The 14,083-nt window shown below is 41.4% G+C and overlaps 1 protein-coding gene across 5 annotated transcripts in view; it reads left to right on the forward strand.

The window, feature by feature from the left end:
* The window catches only part of CELF2 (CUGBP Elav-like family member 2), a 473,931-nt gene that overhangs the window by 100,574 nt on the left and 359,274 nt on the right, over positions 1 to 14,083 (forward strand). For 4 of the 5 annotated variants that reach the window (XM_039871055.1, XM_039871054.1, XM_039871046.1 and 1 more), the window contains exon 2: positions 7,568 to 7,603. The exons of the other annotated variant lie outside the window; for it this stretch is intronic. Coding sequence is in view for 2 of the 4 variants with exons in the window: in XM_039871046.1 (XP_039726980.1) it covers positions 7,568 to 7,603 (36 nt within the window). In the remaining 2 variants the exon portion in view is untranslated. The remainder of the gene's footprint in view (positions 1 to 7,567; positions 7,604 to 14,083) is intronic. 5 annotated transcript variants of the gene reach the window in all.

Here is a 14,083-nt window from a genome sequence, read left to right on the forward strand (position 1 = left end):
ACTTTTTGGTGTATTATCCCATAAGAAGCCCATTTATGAATTACAGGAACACAATAATGCAGCAATTTTAAATACAGAGGTTTTTTAGCAACCTGACAGCCCCCCCCCTTGCAGAAGCATAGTATTTGAAGAAAACATAGCTTTTTTATTTTTAATTTTTAGAGATGTTGTTTCGTTAACAAAGCTTTGAGATCGCACACACAGCCGTACGTGCATATTGTCTCGTTTTTCTTTGTTTTTCTCTTGCTTTTCAGTCTCTGAGAACACAAGCTGGTAAATGAAATGCGACGTGCCATTTCTAGGGTCTGTGACTGGCCCTCCAGGGCTGGTTGCGTTTGCCATTGTGGAAGTCTAAATAAGTGAGTTTTAATGAGCTGGAATTGTTCCTAATGGCCGATTTAGATCCTTCCGGACCACATCATTTAACCGTGGTAGGTTCACAGAGCATGAGGAGTATGAAGATTAATAGGTCAACTCAAGTGTATTTGGAGACACAGTCCTCTCTCCCTAGCGCCACCAGCAGTGTCTCCCCATCAGGTGCATTCCTGAGCTGAGTGTCAGGTGACATTTTTGAAAGAGAACAAAAGCCCTCAACACCGCCTCCAAACGTTGGAAGGGATGGCAATGCTATCTGAACAGTGGCCCCCTCCTCACACAGACAGTTGGGCCGGATGGGCTGAGCTGTTTTGCAGAGTTAAGAGAAACTTTTGGCACTTGTATTTTCAAGGCCCCGCAGCACAAGAACACCGACAAAGGCACACAGTCGGGGCTGTTTTATATACGGAATACTAAAATAATCTGAAGAAATCTTGAGGCAAATATAGTATTATCAGGGACTCTGAAAAGACACAGCATTCAGGAGGCTGGATAGTCAGTGACTAGGTTAGGGTCGTGTAACTACCGAGTCGCTGATCCACCAGATGCAAGCCACTAGTTTTAAACACTCCCCAGGAGGTTCCTGTTTCCCGAGGGACTTGGTACACGAAAGTCCCACTACCCCAGGGTGGCAACCCTCAGACAGAGCTAAATACTTAAAGAAACTCCGCTTTGTAGACTTATTTTGCACGGAGAGGTGTGGCAGGATTAGGCCCTGCGAACGCGCCTGCGCAGAAGGGCCCAAGTGCGCCCTCTCTGGTGGCTCGTCCGCAGGACACGTGTCTGTCGCCGGCTCATGGTTCATGTACTTCCTCCCACGCGCGCCGGCCTCTGTGGTCACGGCAGGTACCTCTCGTCGAAACCTACAGTTTTCTAAGTGACTGGGTGAGTTTACCTGAGGGCCTTGTCTCCCCTTTTAGTCTGCCAGCTTTCTGAATACACAGATTCAGACCACCTATCATTTTTTTAATTCCATCGCAGCTAGCACTGCCTGCTCCGTGCAGTGGGTACTGGGTGCTCGCGGAAGGAAAGCGTGAAATGCAGTAGTGCCAAGGAAAGAAACGGGCGTGAGAAGTCAGGGCGGGGGCGGGGGAGGGAGGTGGTTGTGTTTCACGCTTGCACATACTCATCCAGGCTCCTTATTTCTTCCTGACCACCCCATAGACAACGAGAGCCCCGTGCGGCCCCACTATGCCTTTCTGCCTTCTACCTCGCTTCATCCTTCTTCCTAACGTATACTACGTAAGGTAGTAATACATTTCCATTTTCTTATTTATTTTGTGTACATCTCCCCCTTCTAGGTTGTAAAATTCCTAATGAGGCCATTTGCGTGTATGCGTGTATGTGTGTATATGTGTTCACTGTTTGCACAACCCAGGATGAATGAATAGATGTACCAAATGTATAATATATTTTATATATATATATATATATATATGTATATATCTCAGATCTGTAGCTTGAATATACTAAGTAACAGTATAACATAATGATCAAAAGCCAGGGCTCTGAGGCCGAAATGCCGGGGTTCAAATCCTGGCTCCGTCTGTTACTAGCTATGTGGCCTTGGGAAGCAACTTAACATTTTCGTGGCTTGTTTTCTTCATCTGTTGTGGTTTAATTATAGTAATGACTTCATGAGGCTTTTATGAGGATTAAGTGAGGGAACACATGCAAATGGCCTAGAATAGTGGCTGGTATTAAATAAGTACCTAGTAAGTGTGTGTATGTGTGTGTGTGTGTGTGTGTGTGTACGTACATGTGTGTACATGTGTGTACACACACAAGCAATTATTCCCACGTGATAAAATCTACACTTACACACACACACACACACACACAGAGACATGAGTGAAGACTGAGGAGGAATAAAAGTGGGAACGAAGAAATAAAGAAGGGCCAAAAGGAAGAGAACATAAAGACAACTCATTGATCGGAGAGAGAGTGGGAGGAAGAGGAAGGAGCAGAGGAAGCAATGTCCGGGGGCTTTATCAGAGAAGAAACTTGAACCTCGGAGGCATTTTAGATTTCCCAGAGCTCAGATTCACCATGTGAGAAAAAGTTAACTGTCCTAAATTAATGTGTGGATTTGTACTGATGCCTTTAAGCTAATCTTCTTGCCTGTGTATTATTTGGACAAAGATCCAACTTTACAGATCCACAATTTGCCCCAAGCTGGGCAACCAAAACAGAAAAAAGAAAAGAAAAAAAAAAATCTCCTTGCTTATAATACTTTCATCCTTAATTAAGATAAATAAAACCTCAGTCCTGCTACAACCAGAGCGTTAAATCTTTTGCAGGACAGGCAAGACAAATAAGTATCTTAACATTTTTAAGAAGTCTTTTTACTTTTGGTGGAATCGAAGGTACCATTGGAAAGAAACATTCCAGGTCTTAAAAAATATTTATCCGGCTGACACGCAATTAGCATGGGGTCTCATGGCCTGCGTTTTATAGTTGTCAGCTAATTTTGGAAACTGGCAAGCTGCACAGAAATAGATGGTGTGCCCTTGCTTCAACACTCCCTCAAAAAAGGACTGTTCGCATAGTTCACGAAGGGGAGAGAGGCGCTGAGGAGGAAGAGCACTGTTTCAGACGGCCTGTCAGAGCTGGCATTGCTCTGTGTACTGGCAGATGGTCTACACCAGCGGCCCCCAACCTTTGTGGCACCAGGGACCGGTGCTCCTACGAGAACCTATTGCCTGATGATCTGAGGTGGAGCTGAGGCGGTGATGCTAGCGCTGGGGAGTGGCTGTGAATACAGATGAAGCTTCACTGGCTCGCCCCACCGCTCACCTCCTGCTGTATGGCCCGGTTCCTGACAGGCCACAGGACAAGTACTGGTCCACGGCCCAGGGGTTGGGGACCCCTGGTGTACACATTTAAAAATTAAAGTGTTTGTAAAGGAATGCTGGATAATCTACAAAACCAGTAATTCACACAGGACACGTGTCTGCTTTTTGAAAAGGTATTTGTCTCTTCTGTTTTTTAACTTCGGTAAAGTTGAATTTATAGCATCACTTCAGATTTGCAAAAAGCTTTCCTGTTTGTTCCTCCCGATGGTTGATCCAGCCACTCTGATGAAAGGGCAGTATTATTATTACATTCTGGGACTTGGTGACCCCACGAGGTGAAGGAATTGCCCGAGGACATGCAGCCTGTCAGAAGCACAGGCCAGTCCTTCATCCTCCGTAATTTCTGTCTGCTTCTTAGCCCGGAGGACAGCTCTATTTCTTGGAATATCTGATTTCACTTTGTCATTTTTTTCATCATTTATTTCATTCAATTTTTAGCATTCTGTTCTGTTCTTGAAATCAGATTATCTAAGCAATGATAACTAAGGGAAGGAGATACTGCAGTTAAACTCCAAATCCTGCTATAACTACAACAGGCACTTTTTAAAAAATGGATTTAAAGATTGGAATAACCTGCAAGTAGAAAATGTTTTGTGGTTCTCTTCCATTCTTATTTTCTGAGAGTGTGGTGTGTGCCAAGCACTGAGTATTTAAATTTTGAGGAAGGTGTGGTCTTTGACTTAGAGGAGCTTTCAGTAGCGGGAAAATAAAAAATATCCACCACTTCATACCATATATGATATCCTTTCCTGGAGTGTAAACCCTTGGAAAGAAGGGTCAGGATCTAATTCACCTTCGAAGCACCAAGCGTGGTTTGAGTTGGATGTATTCTGAGGGCCCAGGGAATATGTTGGCTGAATAAATACTAGTGATGAAGACCATTTATGCTTCGAAAGCTGTGTTAATAATGGATATTGCAACCTATAAGAGTTTATTGAGAAAAGCATGGTCTTTATGGCTCCTTTTTTTCTTTTAATGGCCTCTATGTTTAGAGCAGTTTTAGGTTCACAACAAAATTAAGGGGACGGTACAGAGGTTTCCCACACAGGCACACCACCGTCAGCGTCCCCTCACCGTCAGCATTCCCCACCAGCACCGACCCATCATTAGGACTGATGAACCTACCATGACCCACCATTTTCACCCGAAGTTCATAGTTTACGTTAGGCTCACTCTTGGTGTGCATTCTGCGCTCCTGGGCAAACGAGTAATGACACGCATCCACCGTTACCTCGACATGCACAGTTTCACTGCCCTAACAGTTTTCCGCATGGCACCTTATGTAAGTCTTCTCAGTTGGTGATGAAGGGGCCTTATCTAGGTGAAGTATCCCATTTTCTGCTAAATTTATTTTCTTCAAGAGTGTTTTTTTTGTTGTTATTTACAAAAGGTATAAATTCATGAAACATGGATAATTCAGATTATTTGTTAGCAATAGTAAAGAGGTAAAAATGAACAAGTCATCATTTTAAAAGCTCTAGTGTTTTACTGATCTTGAAAATGGCCGTTGGTTGGTGAGTCCTAGCTACACTGGTACAAGCAGATACAGTTCTTTCTTTGTATTTTTTTAAAAATCTCGGCTACATGCTCCAATGGAATCATCTTATCACTTAAACTGTGTTCAGCCGTTCACTTATATTAACCAAAAGTTACTTTTCCCATGAAGTAATGTTTATAATTCTAATGTAAATTTTCGAATACATGGTTATGTGAAACATAATTTTCTCCTAATAGTACTTGCTTTGTGGAGAACTTAACTTTTCCCCCAACATTTGTCTTTTGCTGTAAAGGTCAGGCCAATACCTTTTCTTTGTGAGTGTGGATCTACTGGATGAGTTGGGCATTGTCTTTCATGTATAAATCACACCCATAATTCACCACCGAGGAATTTCTCATCGTTAAGAAGAACAAAAACTCAGAATCGCTCATGAATATTTTGTCTTTCTCCTTCTAATATTTATAGTTGTCTCGCCCCTAGGCCTAGTTCAACACCAGTTTTCTTAAGCTACTTGTTTAATCTTTCCAAAGAATCCAACTTATTTTCAAAGAAATAAGAACTTTTTCATACTTATAGTTCATCGATTTTACATCATGTTTAATTAGATTTAAAAATGAGAAAGAGCACTACTAACGTAAGTGAGTTGGGGGACAGATGCAGCATACTCTTGGTAGGCACGCAAACTTAGGGGGCAGGAGCCAAAGGGAGCCAAACGTTCTCAGAAGGGCTCGTTCACTGGGCTTTTTCCGTGGGAATGGAGCATGTTGGTTAATCCAGGAAAGCTTTGAAACAGAATTCAGTTAGGGACCTTCAGTTTTCTTGCTCAATTGCAGTGCTTCTCCACTGAGAGCAGTTTTGCCCCTTGGGGACATTTGGCAATGTGTGGAGACACTTTGATTGTCACAAACGGGAAGGGGCGAGTAGAGGGTACTACTGGCGTCTAGTGGGTGAAGGCTAAGGACGCTGCTGAGCATCCTACAGTGCACTGGACGTTCCTGCAGCAAAGGAAGACCCGGCCCGAAATGTCAGTATAGTGCGAGACTGGGACATGCTGCTCTACTGGGATTTAAGTGGATTTATTATAACACATGTCCAGCATAGTTTAAGACACTACTGGGGGGACTCATAATATGAAGATTAAAAAGAAGGAAAGAAGAAAAGCAGCTGTACCTCATCCCCTCGTTGCCGCCATTACTGTGTTCAAGTTCTAAACAGACATCTGACCCTCGAGGGCAGCAGAAGGTCAGAGAAAGACGTTTGTTCATTCATTCCTTACGAATTGAACAAATGTTTCTTGAGTATTCACATAAGTCAGTCTCAAGTGACAAAATGAAAAATAATAACATTTAAAAGATATTTCCATTGTAATAAATGTCATAAAGAGAGACTAAAGCGGGAGTTACTTCTTAGCTGGGGTATCGACAATTCCACGTTCTGTTTGGAAAGAGAAATTTCTTATGCAGGCACTGAATTCTTAGAAGAGACGAAAACTTGTGAAGCATTCAACAGTGTAGTGGACAAAGCTTTCAACTGTGGTTTCTGCTGAAGGAATGGAAACTGTCTCAAAAGCCAGTTTCTATAGCAATAAAAGCTGAAGGTTGAATATCACATGGTTATTTAGGAAAGAGTGTTTCTATAGGAGCTGATCTTAGAATAACTCATTTAGCTGAGGCTCCATGGGAACCAGCACGTCCCTGCAGTGCCCAAGTGCTGGCACAGACAACAGGCAGGAGAATGTTCTAGAGGCTGGGAGGGTCAGAGGCAGTTCATGGAGCGGGGAGGCCTTTATTTGGATTGAGAAGGTGAGTAAAGGCAGTGTGACCGAGATTCCTCACGCAGGGTTGATGTGTTCCCTTTAGGAGGTCGATAAACCATCTACAGTTGTACACCGCATTTCATGTGTCTATGTGAGAGTGTGTTGTTATTTTTTTCTACGTAAGGTGTTTGTATCTTTAATGAGAGTCTTAAAGGGATCACGTGACCCAGAGAAGTGTATGCACTACAATTCCTAAGAATTACACCTTTAATCCCTGAGTCTAAAGTTGAGCCACCTCCACTTTCAAAATATCTCAACATTAAGCCTCCATCACCACCTCCTCCTCATCGCTGCCCATTACTTCCAAGAACACATCTCCAGTTGAAGGACGAGATATCACAATTAGGAAAAAGTTTTTAAATTTTTGTCTGTCCATTCTTAATAACATGCCATAGAGCCTTCCGTTAGTGACTGGTCTTTTGTGTCATTGGATTATCCTAGCATCTGCTTTCAACAATCCCAACTGCTAGGACATGATAGCAAAAAAATGAAAAGCAGCGATTCGCCGCTAAAAGAATTGGATTTTGTGCTGTTCATGTTCCTTCATAAACCTCAGGTGACAGAGATCATCAACACAAAGACACATCAGAGGAATTTGTTCCTAAATGATTCTTGGAAAGAAATGACACGTGCTTTGTTTAACTGGATAATACTTAAGAAAGTGATTTGGGGTGTTTTTTTTTCCTGCTCTTATTTTCCTTCTGTACGTTCCTTCTGTATGTTTCTGTACATTTCTAAATTTTAATGATTTAAACTCAATTAAGTTCTACCACCAGGAAGCAAAGGCAGATATTTTGCACATCTGTAAAATTTCCTTTGAAAGTAACCATTGAAACGTTTATGGGAATTAATCAGAAATATGATTAGAGTACATTTTAAATTTCTAAAGAGCTGTATATGCAGTATCTTCTGCACACATATGATACCATTATGCCTTGGCACATTATATGATGGTTTTATTAAACACATTTGTAGACGTTAACAAAATAAGCTCATCATAGTTACCTTCTGTTTTTCCTCCAGAGAGACGACCACCGAGTTAGCTGGAAGTCTACCAAGGTAAGCAGGCGCGTTTTACTTACTCTGCACGTAATTTCTGGTGTCCCCAAAAAGAGATGCTATGTCCTCTTAGAGGGGCCTTCTTCATTATCTCTTCCTCACATCAGATTTTGAGACCTCATATTTCACTCTGTAAATGCCAGACACTGTATGAGTCACATGGAAGTGATGTAACCAAGAAGTAATAAGGGTGATGTCTGTATATGACTTGGAGGAATCATTCTCATCCCTTTGAAGTTCTACCATGTATCTGGAGATGTGTAGATGAGCTGTATTCTTCACAGAAATCGTCAGCGTAGCTGCTTCCTTTGTCATATTCATGGGACTTGGCAATCTCAAGACACATTAAATTGGTTTTTTTTCTTTAGTGTATCCATTATTGTTACTGTGTTCAGGGATTAATAGATTTATAAAAGAATCCTGAGCTTCCCCTAAAGAACTTACATCATAGCTGTCTTGACATTCAGTATTATTTTATATTAGTTTCAGACGTATAGCATAGTGGTTAGACATTTATATAATTTACGAAGCGATCCCTCCAGTTAGTCTAGTACCCACCTGGCACCATACATAATTATTACAATATTATTGACTGCATTCCCTATGCTGTACTTCACATTCTTGTGACTATTTTGTAACTACCATAGCAATTTGTACTTCTTAATCCCTTCACCTTTTTCACCCAGCCTCCCAACTCCCCTCCCATCAGGCGACCGTCAGTTTGTTCTCTGTATCTGTGAGTCTATTTCTATTTTGTTTGTTTGTTTATTCTGTTATTTAGATTTGATGATAATCTAGATACGTGCATATTTCTTATCGTCATGGAAATACTTAGTAATATTATCTCACCAGGAAAAGAAAACAATATGTAAATTGATCGAAGTATTTTATATATTTTTGAGATTTTATGTCTCTATATGAAATAAGATAGGATAAATAGGATGCAAATTATATACAACTAGCCATCAAAAATGATTACCACTATTTATTAGTCCGCAGACAGCACCTTACCACCGTGCCTTCCTCTTTGAAGGTGCTCAGTAGCCGTTTGTAACAAATGGACAGGGAATAGGGTATTGGGAACTGTCAGAATGAAAATCAAGAGAATCTTAAGAACAAGAAGTGTGAACAGAATATGATGGTGAACAGCACTAGGGAATAAGAACAGTACATATCGTCACCATCTGTTATAGGAGATGAGCACATTTGGTTGCTTTTTTTATGTAAAGAAAATCTTTGCTTATAGGATCATGATTAATATTTGCCAAAAAACTGTTTACTGTGATCCAAATATTTAAATTACTCCATGTCTTAATGCTTTGGATAACATCCCAAAGAAATGTTTTAACTGTGTGCTGGTTTATAGGGTTAAAAGCAGATATGAGTTCTGGTGCCTGTATCCCCACTGCTTGTTTGTCATTGTGCCTTCCCTCTGGAGAAAGTTCGGTGTGAAAACTTCAGCATCTGGTCATTTTCAGAGAGAGAGTTAGTTGTGTGACTGCCCGTGTTTGTAGTGAAGGAGTCAATCCCAGAATAGTGGAATGAAGAATGACTTCCATACTTTTCTAGAATGGCTAAGAAGAAGACCACACTTGGTTGTCAGATGAGACCCACACGGGGCTGTAGTAGAAATTACTGAGATGTCCGAAAAATCGGGTACGCACCCCGAATTCCACCCAGCAGCACTGCATTGTAACCAGCCAGTGGCACTTCCTGTATTCACTGCGAGGGACCCTCCGTCGTAGCGGGTTTATTGCCCTAGGGAGTCGCGCTGTCTTCTTGAGTTTGACGGGAGACATTTTAGTAATGAGCCTACTCACTTTTTCTCATCGATTTTTGTTGTCCAAATGGCGTAACGTCTTGAAAGTCAAAATGACGACGATGCTGTCCTCACTGTGATTCTCAGTCGTTCTAAGGGCATGGCAGTAAGGGGGTGAGAAATAACGTCACTTGCTTCTCAGCTTCTGAGGGGGCCTCAGGCACGTGCAGTTTAGGACATAGCTATTGACAGTTGTTTCCCGTCCCCACTTTAACATGAAATCGTGTATTTATTTGACCACGGATACCTCTCTTGGCATTCACAGTATTTCTTTTGCTGACACTGGTTCGTTGGTGCAGTCTTGTGGAATTCAATCAGTTATTCAGCTTTCAGTCCTTTTTTAAATTTCTTCAGCGTGTCACAGGGAATGTGCAGATGAGACCTGGAATACCCTGGCGCCATTCAGAGCAGGGCACCTGTAGTTATATTGTTTGTCGGCTAATGATTAGTAGAACATGACACTGGGCTTTTTATCCTTTTTGTCCTAAAAGCATGCTTATGCTGTGACATCTAGGAAAAACAGAAAATTGCAATTCAGGCAACTGTTAACTAGGGATGCGTGCCCGGGAAGGAAGACAATGGCATTTTATAGCAGTTTTACGGCTTGGTTTTCATTGGTTTTGACTGTCTTGAAATTTTCCGAAAGGCCATTTACAAATATTGCACAAGGGTGGAGTATTTCAACTTTAAGTGCCTTGCATGGCATTAATTTAAAGGAGCTGGCCACCGGTTGATAATATTCTGTGAAACTGTACAAATCATGTAGCAGTGGATTGTGTCTTGGAAGTTAAGAACGCTTTGAAGTTGAAATGAGATGTGTGTGCACGGTGCTCGAACAGGCAGCAGGTTTGTCTTTCATTACTGATGATAACCTAAATGCGTTTCTGAATTCTTGCCACTGCTGAAATTAAAGCCTAGTAATAACATGTCACCAGGAAAAAATTAGATTATATGAGCAACATGCACTAAGCATTGTAATTATATTATAAATATTAAAACCAATGATCTTGTTGGGATTAAAACAAATATTTAAACTGGCTACGCGTGCTATTCACGCTGTCCTCTTTATCTTGAAGTGTCGTGGAAACGGATGTATGGGTCCATTTCTTAAACTGTGAAAATGATCGTTTTCAGTCTTAGATACGACTCCTCACTTTTATTTTGCTGTAGCAAAAATAATTTAGCAATCCAATTTTTTTTTTCCATTACAAGCATGTCTTTAATATCTTTTTTAATGGCAAGGAGTGCTTAGTTTAGGTAGATGTCTTTAAATTAAATCGTGGTAAAACCCCACTCGTTCAGATGGAACGGAGGTGCTAAATTAGTTATGATAAGCCGGGGTTTTAATATAAATGATGCCTGTACAGAAATACAACTTTATTTTGAATAGCGGAGTAAAGGTATGAACAAGGATTACATTAGCTGAGTTTTTAATGTAATCATTCAACATTAGAGGATGTTTTTGAAAAGAAGAGAGAGCATTTTAATTTCTCGTGCACGTCGTCCACTATTTCTCAACGTTAACTAAACAGTGTGGGAAATAAAGCAACTTAATAGACCTCAACAGACATCCCTTGGGTCCCACGGCAGAGATTCGCAAGCTGGCCCTTGAGGCACAGCACCCGGAAATCAGGATGCTCTTCAAGGAGCAAGAAGTATCAGTAAATGAAGCTTAAAATAATTAAGTACATAATTCAGATGCCACCTTTTACTAGATTTTGGCATAAACCAATCAGGAGCCAAAGGTTAAAGTGAAGCTACAAAAAAAAGACTTAGACTTTTGTTCTTGGATTTTAATCCAATAACATGATATTTTTTCTGCGCCTTCTTTGCGGGCGGGAGGAGGCGGGGATTGGGAACATAAGTATTCAGTATAAGCACTGGGACCCCAATTCCTAAATACCACAGAATTACTGTTTGAGACCCTCTCCCAAGAAGATAGAACCACTTGGTTTGTGTGTCTGTCAGAGATAAGCCATTAATTGCATTGTAGTTTCACATATGAAACTTTTGTCTTAAATTGGGGATCTTGATTATTGGAAATGTGAATGAGACAGATTTCTCGTTGGGATTAGGGCAAGAATGAACTTTCCGATTGACTACATCCTCAGTCATGGGTGTGACAGGCCAGGTGGCAGGAAGAGGGAAAAGAGGAGGCAGAGAGAATTGGAGTAGCTCTGCCAGCTCGACTCCCCACCTGTGGCTCTGGAAGGGTTTTAAGTTAGATGTCTGGTCCCCTGTGGAGGGCTTTGGCAGGTGACAGAATCGCATATTGCTCACTACAAAATGCTATCTTCTGAAAGACTTTTAGAAATTAGAAGATCAAAATGTTAGTGACACCAAAACCAAAGACAACAAAAGCAAAAATAAACAAGCGGGAACTACATCAAACTAAAAAGCTCTGCACAGCAAAGGAAAACATCAACAAAATGAAAAGGCCAACTAGCAAATGGGAAAAAAATATTTGAAAATCATATATCTAATAAAAACTTAATATCCAAAATATAAAAAGAATTGCACAATTCAATAGCAAGCAAGCAAACAATCTAATTAAAAAATGGGTGGAGGACCTGAATGGACATTTCTAAGGAAGATATCTGGATGGCCAGGAGGTATATTAAAAGGTGCTCAGCATCACCAATCATCAGGGAAATGTAAACTAAAATCAGAATGAGTTATCACCTCACGCCTGTAAGACTGGCCATCATCAAAAAGACAAGAGATAACAAATGTTGGAGAGGATGTGGAGAAAAGAGAACCCTGGTGCACTTTTGGGGGGAATGTAAATTGGTGCAGCCACTATGGAAAACAGTATGGAGGTTCCTCAAAAAATTAAAATTACTCTATGATCCAGCATTAAAATTTCTGAATATATAGCCAGAGGAAATGAAAATAGGACATCAAAGAGATCGTCTGCACTCCCATGTTCACTGCAGCATGATTCACACGAGCCGAGACGTGGGAACAATCTAAGTCTCTGGCCGTGGATGAATGGATAAAGGAGATCTGGGGTAGATGTACAATGGAATATTATTCGACCATGAGAAGGAAAGAATTGTGCCGTTGTGACAATATGGGTGGACTTCGAGGGCATTATGTGCAGTGAAATAAAGCAGACAAAGAAAAACACCGCATGGTATCACATATATGTGCAATCTAAAAAAAAAAAAATCAAACTCATAGAAACAGAGTAGGAAAGTGGGTGTCAGGGCCTGCGGGGGAGGAAATAAAAAAACAGTCTTGGTATTTTTAGGCTGACCTCTTACTTAGTAACCTAGAACTGATGAAATTTCCTGTCTCCTTTGTAATCCCTAAGAAAGAACAGTTCCCTCAACTTTCCTGGGACCTAAATCTGGTGCTGTTCAATATTTATGAAATCCATCATTTATTCCTTAATTCAGCGAAGGTGCATCAATCATTAGCTGTATGCCAAAGATGGTTGTAGGCACTGTGGTTGAAAACCAACAGTACCTCATCTCTTCCCCTGGGCAGTTCAGTCTAGGGTAGCAGGTGCTGATAATCACAGTACCGGGTGGAACGTGTTTCAAGCCAGAAGAGAGGTAGAAAGACACATAAGCAAACAAAAGGCACCAAGGGATTTCAGTAACAGGACGGGCCACTTCCGACTAGAGGAAGTAGGGACACCATCATGAATGAGCCTTCTGAGCTGGACGTGGGCAGATGGGTCATATTTAAGCATGTGGCAGTATAGGGGGCTGTGTACCCCACACAGAGGGAACGGCATCATTGAGGCCCGGGAGTGTGTGCAGGGAACAGGAAGTGGTGACATCTTGTTGGACAGAGTGCAGAGGGAGGAAGGGGAATTTGGGGAACGTTCTAAGCTGCTCCTTAAGAAGACTAATCTGGGCAAATCGATAGAATGAAGAAAGGGAAAGAAAAAGTTGAAGTTTTCCACATAGAACCCCATGGCACCCCTAGACTTTGTAACCCCCCAGAGCCTCTCTTTCTCAGATTCACTGCTTGGCTGGCAATAACGAACGAGCCCGCTTGTGATTGGTGATTGGTTTCCAAACCTTTCACTGCCTAATTTCCTGTTTCCAGCACCGAACCACCATACTGCATACTGACTTTGAGGCCACAGTTACAGTTGGTTAAGATGGATTCTCTACTCCCTGCCCCAAGCCCCACCTCCTAACCTATTATAATGCATCCCCTATTTGTAGTATGGGACTGAATCCTTTCCTGTATGAACCTTTCTCTTAAAATATCCTTCTTTATTCTTTTTTCATGTTGAATCCATTTAAAAGGCACTGTAGCTATATCAGGCCGGAAAATGCAGATTGAGTTTATAGCTATAGTTTAAGAGATCAGAGAAGGTCAAGTTTCACTCAGCGCCCTGATTCAGCCCCATTTTCTCCTGCCATCCTCAGCATGTTAGGTATTGTATGCTTCATGGTTACAATGTGATTGCAGCAGCTCCAGCCATCGCATTGAGATCTGACCACTTCCAGTGAAGAAGGACATTTCCTCTCATGTATCTCTGCTTTAGGGAAGAATTTCTGGACCATCTTAGTAAGTGGAAATTGGTTTTCTGGTATTAGCAGCCTTTATAATGGGAGGCACATGCTGCCATCAAGGAGGAAGGTAGAGGTCGGGAAGGGGGATATGGCTTATACGTACTTGAGGAATGATATTTGCCG

The sequence above is a fragment of the Pteropus medius genome, unplaced genomic scaffold, assembly GCF_902729225.1.
Source record: "Pteropus medius unplaced genomic scaffold, Ma_sr-lr_union100, whole genome shotgun sequence".
Taxonomy (NCBI): domain Eukaryota; kingdom Metazoa; phylum Chordata; class Mammalia; order Chiroptera; family Pteropodidae; genus Pteropus; species Pteropus medius.